This window comes from Nanorana parkeri, unplaced genomic scaffold (genome assembly GCF_000935625.1).
Source record: "Nanorana parkeri isolate BGI_ZX_2015 unplaced genomic scaffold, ASM93562v1 scaffold546, whole genome shotgun sequence".
Taxonomy (NCBI): Eukaryota; Metazoa; Chordata; class Amphibia; order Anura; family Dicroglossidae; genus Nanorana; species Nanorana parkeri.
In genome coordinates, this window is record NW_017306814.1 from 464557 (window position 1) to 477652 (window position 13096).

Consider the following 13096-nt stretch of genomic DNA (forward strand, 5'->3'; position numbering starts at 1 on the left):
AAGAGTGCAATGTGCAGAGTAATGAATAGCACATTAAAGCCGAGCATCCCTGGTTAAAAGAGACAAACTGAATCCTCAGCAGCACAGGTTGTAAAATATCCCAGTGCTTTCTATTAAGGCAATTTTGTGCTGACTCAATCGCTGGAAGCACTGTTGAATCAGGAATGGATGGACAGTAATAGGCTGTGATGGTTCAAAGAACAGCTTGCTTTTCAGAGATTTCTTTAAGCCTTTGCTAAGGCAGATAATCACAATGATACCACTCCAGAACTAGCCTGCCATCACCAGGAAAATAAACACACATTTCTTATATATCCCATATACAAGACGCACCTCGATACTGATTTCTCACTGTACCATCAAGGCTTATTAGGCATTTGTCAGCATTTTCCTGCTTTAACCCCGTTTTGGGTCATAATGTCTTATATAAAAATAATTTAACCTGTATTTGCCATATTAATAAAATGTTAAAAAACACAATATCAAAAGTAAATTATGCCAGATTGTTTTCTTTACTTTACAATCATTTGTCATATTGATAAAACTTTAAAAATCATGATAGCCAAGGTATTTGTCAGATTGTATTCATTACTTAGAATTTGGCATCATCTATTATAAATATTATTAAAGGTTTGCAATCTAAGGCTGCGTTCACACCTGACCGTTTTGTAGCGCGTCCTATGCTCGACGAACGCTCTACAAAACGGTCAAAAAAATAAATAGCATTGTAGTCAATGCCCTCGTTCCCACATAGGCGTATTTCCGCCCGTCCCTAACGCCCTACAAAACGGCCCACGCCTGAAAAGGTCCGGGTCTACTTTGGGCCGTTTTGTAGGGCGTTGTCCATTTGGATACTGCCAAGTAGCCTTTGGAATCGCGCGACTTTTTACCGCGAATCGCGGTTAAAAAACGCGCGACAGACGCGCATATTACAATACGCCTAGGTGTGAATGGGGACTCAACTCTACTAAAATTACTGCGAAACGGTTTATTGATAAGATCAACTATTTTGTAATCATAAAATTAAACTAAGAAAAAAAAGACACCAAATACAAATGATGTCTTTGGTTAAATAACATTCTAAAGAAAAATATAAATAAATAATAATTGTACTTTAGAGGAAGTTGTAGATAGCTGTACAATGAGACATGAGAAATAAAATTTCTAAAAATGCAGCAACATTAAAAATAACACCCCTCAAAAAAAAAAAAAAAACAGAAAAACACAAAGGTTTATAAATAGGCCCCCAGGGGTTGTGTGTACAGTGCCACAGGGGAAAATCAAATACGTTTTTTTAAACACATTAGTAATCATTTCCCATAAGAGCAAAAAAAAAAGGAAAAAACTCTAACAAACATTACTGATAATTATAAATAATTATAGATTTATACTTCTTAAGTGACAAATAGCGCTGACCACAGTAGGTAAAACAAAAAGGTGAATTTTGCCATTATGGACCACATGGGGTGTTGCGTATTAACTGACCTGAATTAGTTAAAGATTGTGAAACCAGAATTCTTCATTTTCACTCATTTAATTTATAAAAAACAAAGACAAATCTGGAAAAGTTCCAACTATATTTTTTGTAAGGATGTTACTAAAATGACAAGGGGAGTCTCATGGAGTGATGGTTATTAGAGCAGCTAGAAGGTGTTGGGGAAGGCCACTTACCTGCTGCTCAGACTGTGACAGATTGGAAGGGGAGTCTCTTCCATTCCCATCAAGATCATCAGGCTCTTCATCCGAAATCTTGAATTCCAGATCTTCTGTGTAGCGTTTCCTTTTAACTTGTCGACTGGATCGTCTTTTCTGTAAATAAACATTTTTTTAGCACTATTACAAGAGACCCAAATGAATCCTTACATTACTCTTTATTATCATTGTTCGGCAGCATATTTGGCACCCTAACAAAATGAACTCCCTTTCTCTGTTCTCTCATCAACCTGTCAAACAGATGGCGACTCTCACCACTCTGACCATGCCCCCTGGTCTTTCTAAACCACTCTGACCATACCCACTGGCCTTTCTACACCACTCTGACCATACCCCCTGGTCTTTCTAAACCACTCTGACCATACCACACCTGGCCTTTCTACACCACTCTGACCATACCCCCTGGTCTTTCTAAACCACTCTGACCATACCACACCTGGCCTTTCTACACCACTCTGACCATACCCACTGGCCTTTCTACACCACTCTGACCGTACCCACTGGCCTTTCTACACCACTCTGACCATACCCCCTGGCCTTTCTACACCACTCTGACCATACCCCCCTGGCCTTTCTACACCACTCTGACCATACCCCCTGGCCTTTCCATCAACTTCCCTAATACAGATAAGAATGACTGAACAGCCTGCAGATCACCTATATGCTGCGATTACTAAACGTGGCTGCAACACAGGGAGCGAAAAACACAATTAAAAGAAGTTAAAGAATGTAATTACCTGCACACCGGAGTCATCCTCTTCTTCTGCTGGTGGTGGTGGTGGCGGCGGCGCTGTTGAAGGGGGAGTAGTAGTAGTAGTAGCAGTAGTAATAGTAGTATTTTCAGCATTTTCTTCATTTTCAGCACCTTCAGGCTTTACTTTGACCACTTTCTTCTTTTGTGCACTTCCCTCACCTTCAGACTTGCTAATAAAAAAATATATATAAGAAAAGCAGGAGTTATTTATGGCCACATTAAAATGTAATTGTACAGTACCAGCACAGATTAAAAAAATGTGTAAATAAGGGCATCTACAATCAGAAAGGGATGGCAACAATTTAATACAGAATGCATGGGTGGTGGGTTAAGAAAAAACACTTGCCATACAACATTAAAGACTACAGTTTGCCTTTGGAAATATAGGCAATGGCCAGGCCTTCTGGAACAATGTGCTAAACACTGGATCAAAGACAGGAGTGGTTTAGTCACAGCGACAGTAGACCTGGTTGCTGCAAACCAAATGCAACACTTCACTAGATTCTTTTAACAACTTTGAAGTTTTGTGGTGGAAATGTTATGATTTGGGTTTGCTTTGCAAGTGGTCAAAAATGCTACTGTTTCAGGCGATGTCAAGAGACGGGTGGGCAGTTATACAAAATCCCTTCAAGAAGTAATTTCTTCTAAAGATTCCATGACGGAGAGCCTATGGAGAAGTCCAGACAAGATCCTCAGAGTTCCGATACACACTGACTACTGGTTGCTGTGGTCAGAGGAGCGCAGTTTGAATACAAGAGGGTTTATACAATATGATGGGCATAATGTTATATTCAACACTCTTAGCCACTAGGAATGCACAGATACCGGTATCAAGTACGAGTACCGTTTTTTTTGTGGTACTCGCCGATACCGAGTACCGGAAGTCTTATTCAGGAAGAGGAGGCGTGTAATGGCTCGCTACCCGGCTTCCCAATTAGCAGGGAAGTCGTCCCCATGCTTCTAGTCACTAGGAGACTAGCACCTCCCACACAGACATTTTACCTTTTATTGTGCTATATACAGAACCACACTGAGGAATGACAATTCTTTTTTCTGCTCCTTATGAAAATGCTAGGTACCTGGATGTCATGCTAATCCATTGGCTTTTATATTTTTAGATTCACTGACCCAGAATAAGTATTTGGATCTGTCTTCTTGTAGTATAACAGACAAGGTATTGAACCCAGATGACTAGCATTTTCAGGAGGTGGACAGCAGCGGTAGCTTTACCAATGTACTCCTACCAGGTACTATATACGAGCTTCATGTATGGCGAAGACAAATCACATCCATCTCTGGCCAATTTTCTGAATAGGAAAACTTCATTCAATTCCCTGCTGTTCCTTCTGTCATGTTTATATGCCACACTGACGCATCAACATAGTGCACAACGAGTTTGTGTCTCAGGAATAGAAAGCATCGTTTGGTGATCATCAGGTTTCTTAATGATCATTCAGCATCTACAGGGATACAATTGCTCAGTACTAGAAGCCATGTAATTGGGAGCAATGACAGAATGGAAGTGAAATAATTTGTTCCCGGATGTGGATCTATCCCTGACAAAATCTATTACAAGTTCTGGTTTCTCATGTCACAGATGTAAACTCTGGCAAGAAAAAAAGAATATCAAGTTTAAAAGATGAGAAAAAGCAGGCGTACCATAGTACATGAGATGCAGTAACTTGCAGCAAACTAAATTCTGCTGTCATGTAAAACATTCAGTTTAGAGGACTGTCTGCTCTGGATTACTGCACTCCACTTCTTTGCCTACTTCACCCATTTGTGACCAAAATAAAACTTCACAAGTCCAAATATAAAAGGTTTCTTGCCCGGAGAACAATTACCTTGAAGCAGAGAACTAGGAATGTGCAACTGTGTGTGTTCCTAATTTTTAGACCAACTGTCAATCAGAAAAGTCATATAGTTATTAATGGACACATATCAAAGCTGCTATACCTGGTCTGGGCGCCAAAGCATTCAGAAAACACTTTGGTCACAAAAGAGTTAAAGAAGAATGTCTGCCTAAACAAAGCCGGACTCCTACAGTTGCATTGCAGCAACATGTGTTATGCATTTTGGTGTGTCATTTATTCTGAATGGCACCCACACGCACCTTTCCAAGTGCACCTGTGTTGCCGCATACACAACACAGCTGCTGTGCATGGTGGTGCACTGGTTTGCTAAAAATAGTGCATGCACCTTTTTTGATGCCTTAAGAAGCCCAATAAACTAATCTCCTGAAGCAGAGAATCACAATTCAGGTCTCGGATTATTTTCCAGTCTTTGCCTGCACTGCCATAGGATGATTCTGAGTCAGTAGAGGTTGCGCCGGGTCTCTGCCTGTCCCCATTGCAGTATCACTACGTCTCACATATGAAGCTTGCAAAGCAGCTGCTGGTCAATGTAAAGGGACGTTCTAAAACCCTGCCAGGTTTATGTTACGAGGTCAGCTCGCATGCCATCGAAGCTTTGCAGAGTCTCACTTTAAAGAATCCAGCACGTGGTCACTGCCAATTGACAAACCGCGCAAAGAAGAGGAGGAGATGATTTCTCATAAAACCCAAGGAAAAGTGGCAGATTTGTGCAGCGCTCTATAAATACAACAGGATGGCTGAGTATTTTTGTATTAAATGGCAGGAATTACAATCTTTTCTTTGAAAGAACAAAAAAAAGCGCCTTCTAAAAGCATGCAGCGCGACATAATATCGAGCAAACGTTCAAGGCTGAAGGTTAAGTATGATAAGTGGTATGCATTTTACTGTCATAATCGGGTCATTACAAAGTGCATTATATATTCCCAAAAAAAGAAGAAAAAAAAAAACTTTAAAAAAATGTTTTTTCTTCACTGAAAGCTAAACCACTTGTAAGCGCTACTCATTTAGCACAATTGAAAGTAAACCTATTTCAGTCAGATGAAGGTTAAAAACAGCAACCATTATATAAACTCTCATAAAAGCTTGCCATGTCAATCATAACAAAGACAGAAGAATAACAGTAACAGCGCAGCTTGTTAACAAATGGCAAAACGAATACCTACTGAAGGATTGTGTGATAAGTCTAATGTATAGGCTAGACTACAACCGTGGGGTTCCCACCTAATAAAATTGATATGACGTTTATGCCAAGAGAGCAAGCAACAACAAAAAAATACAAGGAAATGCACGTTCAATCCCAACACAGGATTTCAGAATCCCAATTTAACCCAAAATGGACCTCTAGCAGCCTCTGCTTTGGTCACAGTCCTCTTTTAAGCTTCCCATTACACAGAAAAGGAGCAATATAGTAGCATACCAATACAATGCCATGTACTGGCGAGGTCTGCTCTTCCTAAAAAGAACCCCCTCCAACAGCTGAACTAAGTCTGATTGTCATAAAACTTACTGCCATATTGTGCGAGAATACATTTCTTTTTAACAAAATTCTACTGGAGTATGGCCAGTTTTATGCTCCAAACATCCTACAGAGGGGGTCACCAATAAAACAGGGAGGGCAACCTACATTGCCCTTTCCCATTTCTCAGAACCTTTGTTCAATTTTGTAATAGTCAATAGGGTTCATATAGACAGCTATTTACGAGTGACGGAAAAAAAAAAAAGAAGAACATTCTAAAGCTGGCCAACAGTATGGTAGAGTTGTGGACGAAGGTTCGCACGAAACGATCTTTCCAGCCCATATGAGAACGCCTTCAGAAACATCACAATTGTGATCCAAAATTTCATTTGATTTTCATTTTTTCTCCACATTCAATTTTGGAATAAAATGGAGTTTCCCGAACAAAAACCACATTTACCATCAGAATTTTGTTCTTTCCACCCTGCTCCTTTGACTGTTAGTCACCGAGGCCAAAATTGATCAGCGATTTAACCCCTTCAACTATTAGGAAGTCGAATGAACGTTCTGAGAAATTAATTTACTTAAAACAAAATTCTACTGGTGTATATGGCCAGCTTAACAGCGCAAGGTTTTCATTATGAAAACTCCATTCAATTTAAAATCTGATTATACATCAAACAAAATGAAGGACATTCATCAAGTCTCTGATGAGATTTTTTTGTATGAACACTTACATTAAAAATCGACCAGTGTATGGCCAGCTTTAGGCCTTAAGTCTATACTATGATGGCTTTGATTAATAAAGCTGCTATAGAGGAAATTACTTTAATATTTCTTCATAGTCTGTTATACCACTTTGTTTGCTAATGTTGATCAACACCTGTAAATGTATATCTGGTGCTTATTAATATTTTCACCAAAGATTTGCACAAATATTCACACATTCCTCATAAGATTCAACTTAAAAATCCTGGGTGAAAATAAGGATTGACAGGTTCACTTACATGAGATTTTTTTTAAGGTGCCAACATACCATTAAACGCACGCAATTAAAATCACAATTTATTGTACCATATAAATAAAAATTTTAAAAAATCATCACTAAAAGACAGTTCAAAAATTAAATTGGTGCAAGAAAAACCCAGAAAAAAAAGTTGTAAAGACACCTCCACTTGCTACTTACATACACCGACAATCTCACACACACACTCCTAAAAATATTCTATTTTTTTGGTAAGGTCCACCCAGTCTCCCTACCTTACGAGAACTGGAGTGGATCCTCAGCCTGGGGTCCAGTGGCTACTGTGCTGTGACATAGCCAGAATGTGACGTCACTCCGGTTCAGACACCTCTACAGGACATGCGAGGGAGCTGTAAGCTATCCACATATGGATGGAGCTCCCTTGTGGCCATAGCCCCAGCCCATCCCACCTCAAGCTGACTCTGGACTGGGCAGCATATTTAGAATGGCTTCTTGGCGCGAGAACCAACAGTGCGGCGCTAGAAGAATTTGAGAAGCGTCTCACCCAGAAAGGGAAAGGCGTGCAGCGACCCACTGAATATGGGGTCGCGATTAACCAGTAAAGAACCAAGGCCTTAGGCCCCATTCACACTTGCGATATTGCAAATCGCGCGTTTGTCATTTGCGCGATATTGTGCAAATTTTCATATTGGGCCGAGTACAATCGTGCAACATCCGCGCGAAAAAGGGTCCTGCATAAGCGACGCGCAACAGCAACGAGCTAACTGCGACATGGAGCTGTAAATGGGAATAGCTCAATTGACATGCTTTGGGCTTAGTACAAAGAGCGATATAGAGCGTAAATATGCGCGATTTTGCAGCGATAAATCGCTCAGTGTGAATGGGGCCTTAGACTACTGCAGTGGAGGAGGAGAGATGCTGAAAGGAGAGCCAGGCGCTCCGGGGATCAAGTATAGCAATTATTTTCACACCTAGACAAAAAAAAAAACAGAGCACTCAGCCCTTGCAGTGCGGAGGTAGCCCCAGTGCAATGGTTAAGATAAATTTTGCCTGGACTTCAAGGAAAAATGTTGTCTATATTGATATATGGGGATGTGGAGCCTTGATCAGCCATCAATGCAATTAAAAAGATTGCATATGAAAACACTGATCAATAGACCCCCAATGTGTCTGAAATACAGGCAGTATTACAGGGTGGGGTACAGTTTTGCCTTTGCCTAAACATTTTGGCACAGAAGTGTCACCCGTTACCATCTGAGAAAGTCAGGGGATGTTCAATTCAGAAGAACTATTGACCAATAACAGCATTACTAGACTATAAAACAAAGTCACAGATCCTACGAAGATTAGCTCAACAAAATGGCTTCTTAGCAAGGATCCCGGCCTGGGTTTAACAAAGCATATAGGTCTGGAATGGAACAGGAAGGCTTGTGGCCCTTTCTGCCAAGGATTGGATTGCAGCCTGCAGTGACTGGGGACGAGCCTGAGAAATATACAACTTGTTGCTTGTATGAGGAATAAAGCCTTCCTTTCATCCTTATCTGATTACACTCTCTGTGCTCCAGGACAGACACAATGAGCGACTATTCACTTCGGACCAAGGACACTTTTCTAAATGTGCATATCATAGATTCTGGATCCAGATCATCCCATGTCATTTGCATACTGTGTTCAAATGAAATATTTTTGTATTTAATATTATAAAAAAAATAACCTGCCATGTCTACTCTGAAAATAAACAAAATAAAATGACTTAAAATGGTCCAGCATGAATGTTTGGAAGAAAATGCTTTTCAAATGGAACATCTTTTGACAATAGTTGTACATGAATGTGGACATTTCAGGAAAAGGAAAAGCGAATGAAAACAGGAAGTAAACAATGGCTGATAAAGAGCAGAACAGCCTGCCGTACCGAGCAGAAGTTTCAAGTGTCTTCAAACATGAAGCCAGCGAATATACTAAAGGAAACATTGCCAAAAAAACCCCCGAATGCTTCTATTTTCAGTATATGGCAGTATAGTTTCCCATAGACAGATGACAGTCTCCTGGTCTGGTCGGTTCTGGGTAGACCCCTTAATAAAGGGGATTCATAAAAACTGGAGCAGAAAGAATCTGGAGCAGTTGTCCATGGCAACCAATCAGCAGCCACCTTTCATTTTCAAAACTTAAAGAAACAAACTGAAGATAAAAGCTGATTGGTTGCCATGGGCAACTGCTCCAAATTCTGTCTGCTCCAGTTTTTATGAATTCCCTTCAATGTCTTTATCTGGAATAAATGAATGCTTATATACAAAGACATTACAGAGTGCGACAGCCCAAAGGAAGCCGACCTCCCACCTTACTGACCTGGCAGCAATAAGCTGCAACAGTTTTGTATTTGTTACAGTGACCACAAATGAGTCCATAATATAAAAGGTAGTATGGTGGTTAGACCTGGGATCCAATGCCACCTCCAACAAAACTTGCATGACATTTGTATGCTCTCCTCATGTTTGAGTGATGAGGCAGAAACACTAGATTGTGAGCTCCTAAGGGGAGCGGGAACGATGATTGGATACTCTATAATGTGCTGCATGATATGCTATCACCATATAAATACCAGAAATGATAAAACATTAAAGCAGAACTCTAGGGACATTTTTGTATTAAACCTTGTAGCGGGGCTACCTGCAAAGGTTAAGTGCTCATTTTAGTTTAGGACTGAAAAAAGTTAAACTCACCCGATATGGCTGGCCGTCACAGTGCTCCCTGAAGCCTGCTTCCTTCTCCGCTGCAGTGATAGAATGCCCCTCGGCATCCTCACTTCCTATACACGGTCTGTGGATCGGGTGAGTAGAACTTACTTTGGCACATAGACAAATGAGCACTTAACCCTTCCGGGGGGAGGGACACTTAGTAAAGCAGTTCAGTGTCCCATGTGCAGCGTCCTGGGAGCGCACATATGTGCACAATTGCACAAAAAACGATTGCTGCCCCACTGATTTCATGTAATGTACATTTTTTTGTGGCACAAGACGCGCAGCTTTTATCACGTTCAATTGCACGGGCAGTATCGCGGCGGGAAACCACGCAATCTGCCTTGCGCGACTGCGGTGCCATTAGAAAATAATGGCACTGCCAGCACGATCGGCAGTGGTGGGCGATTCCGTAACCACGCTGCCTTCCGTGCTGTCATGGATCGCCCAGGTGTGAACCTAGCCTTAAAGAGGAAAAAAAAAGACTATTTCCTCCAGTTTATCATTGTGCTAAGTATAAAAGATCAAATGCGACAAATTATAAAATATTGTGGAAGTTCTAAAAGTAAATAAAACCCGACTAAAGATCAGGAATTGTAGTATAAGACCCTAATCTGTTAGAAAGCAGAGGGGCAGAGGGGGGAAGGGTAGACATGGATGTTTAATCTACATGGGGAAGGGGCTTGTGTAAGCAAAGTTCAATGTATGCAGACTGCACGGTGCTGAGTGCATGGCCCCATCTGACATGTGTATTGGGTTCCTGGCAGGTGACGCCATCCTCTGTTAATGTATAACACGCTTGTGGTTTCTGTCTGTTTTTACGAGGGTGACACACTGGGCCTGACCCACACACACGTTTTCCTTTGGGAAATACCTCTCACACTTATGTAATGCTGCACTCACTGCCACCCACTTATAAAGCCTGAAGGCTCAGCACAAGGAAGAGAAGAGTCTTTAAAACACACATTTTACCATTAAAGTCCAACTGAAGCCAAAACTTTTTTTCTTTGGCTTTAGTTAAAGAGTGCAGAGGTATTAGAACACCGGTCAGGTTTTTATTGCGGTGTGTCCCAGTTAGGGAGATTACCCCTCTCTAGTTGTCCTGGTGATGGGTATCACAAAGTGAAAAACATTTGGGTTGTCATCACAACAGGAATATACGGGAAATCTTCCAATGGAGACACTAGTCCTGGCGACCCTGCTGACCACCAGAGATTTCCTCTCACTCCCTGTTGTCACTATCAGACAGGAAGTAAATGGAAACCTCCTTCACTTCCTGAGAAGCTAGCAGGGGTCACAGCCTTCCCTTACTCCATCCAAAACCATTAAAAAAAAAAAAAAGGTTGGCTTCAGTTCTATTTTAAACCTTCCTGTGAACTAAATAAATAAATGATTTCTATTATGTGTGTCTGTATTTCCCTACCACTGAGTGCCAGCTGCTTAATTCTACATTTGAAACAAAAGTGCATCACATACACATATGGAGTTTATAAAGCAGTAAATCTGACAAATCTCAAAACATTTACTGCCTGAGAATCTTCATGTACATGCGGCAGTGACTGATTCACCACCAGTGAATGTTGGGTGAACGTTACACTCACCGTTTTAAAATATGCCCCATAGACTGACAACAATACTAGCCCAATACTTATTCTTTATCATTGAGTCCTAGTTAATAGACCAACTCTATTGGATTGGAAGCACTCACAAGCAGGGGCCTCCTAATCCTCCTTTATAGAATTTATATTGTATAGATACGGCCTGCCTCCATTTTGTAAAGCGTTGTGCAAACTGTGGGCACTATACAAACGCTAAATACTAATAATATTATAAAATAGAAAATAGAAGTCTTAACCTTTGTCTACAGGAGAAAATCTACAAGGGAGCTTGAGATGTGTTTATCATGAATTGACTTGTGTGGAGGAACGGATCCCATGTATTCCATGATCGGTACCAGGATGCCCAGATTCCAGATCTAGTTGTTACCCCAGTCAGTTTGTGCCACTATATATGAAGATCTGGCCCTGTGGTACAGAGTAGAAGGATACAGTCTGGCAGGTTTAGGAGTTAAGGGATGGTACGGATAGGGTTAAGGATCGTTTTGACGTCAGGGACATGCCTGCACATGATACACATACAGGACGACTCAGAGTCATCCTCCAGGTATTTTTCTCAGCCTTCCTTTAAAACTGTCAAATTTTATATTTAAGCACGCTATCGTACCCAGATACAAGGCCAGTCACCCTGCACAAGGAGAGAACAGCAGTGACCGGTCTATTACAGGAAGCTCCTGTACAGAGGCCAAGTGCGATACAACGCACTAGCCCATCCATTAAAATGCTGCATTTTAGCAGACAGGAGTGTAAACAGGCTATAAGTCCATGTAGCTCATCAAGAGAGCGAAGAAGGGCGGTGGCACAGGTAAGTATCAATAAGTATCCTAATTAAAAGGAAGCCGCACGCAACGAAAGCCAAGATAAATTTAGCTTTAAAAAAGTAAAACAAAAAACTACAATAACGCCAAATACATGCTCACTGAAAATGCTAGACCTTCCCTGTAAATGCCAAACAAACCTGGCTGGAATATGTTTGCCCATTCTCTATAGTGCATGCATTATTCCGGGATAAGACCGGCACCACAATAAATGCTGTCGGCCAATTGAGTAATTTTAATTGCCTGATTTCTACTAAACATAACTTCATGTAAAACTCAACCATTTACCAGTATGGAGGGCAAGCAGCACCAAATTGAGAAAAGCTCACGGGTTACCGCCCTTTGTAGTTGGCATAGTTGCTACAGGTTACCACAGCCTGCCTTAGTGACTAAGGGCCTGATGAATGCAAGAAGTTCTATGGGACACATACTTGGTACCAAAACTAGCTTCTTTGCTGGACCAATAATGTTAAACCGATTGACTGCAACGAGCGCAAATAAAGCAAGTCGATAAATAAAGTCACATCCAAAAAGATGCAACTATTAAATTTCAACATATAAAAACAATTTACGTATCTAAAACGCAACACTGAAAACTGTAGAGAACTTGAGAATCTCCATCCAAACTCAATAATAAAGCATCAGTCAGCAAGGCAGAGCATTGCAGTGGGATGGCATGCTGGGTGTTGTAGTTCAGCATCCATATTTGAATACAGCACATTTCGCAATTTACGTAAGAAGCACAGCAACACGGGAAAGTCTAGAATTTTTTTTTTAAAGGCACGCGGCACACATGAAAACAAGCCGCCCACTGTCTATATAACTGAACAATAAAAAAAAGGGGCACACACTTCTAGTGCACATGGACAGAAGTCTCCCATAGCATGAGGCTCCATTTCCAGCCTTTATTTCCGCTCTAACTGCCACAAATTATACAACACTACAGCTGAACGCTGGGCCCCTTTCCTTTCATCTGCACGCCAAGAGCAATCACATTACCCTGGTAACCAGCGATCACGTGACCAGCACCTGCTCTTTTGGCTGGATGCCATTGACTCAAGCCATCTGCTTCCCTCAATCAGCTTTCAAACATTGGCAACACCTGCGCTGCTGCGTTTTGTGGTCCTCTTTTATTTATATTTTTT

The 13096-nt window shown here is 41.1% G+C and overlaps 1 protein-coding gene across 1 annotated transcript in view; it reads right to left on the minus strand.

Moving 5' to 3' along the window:
* CHD7 (chromodomain helicase DNA binding protein 7) overlaps nucleotides 1-13096 on the minus strand; it is a 142820-nt gene that overhangs the window by 53379 nt on the left and 76345 nt on the right. Inside the window, exons 5-6 of the mRNA XM_018561816.1 lie at nucleotides 2451-2637; nucleotides 1672-1809 (exon numbers count right to left, since the gene is read on the minus strand). Of these exons, the coding sequence (XP_018417318.1) occupies nucleotides 1672-1809; nucleotides 2451-2637 (325 nt within the window). The remainder of the gene's footprint in view (nucleotides 1-1671; nucleotides 1810-2450; nucleotides 2638-13096) is intronic.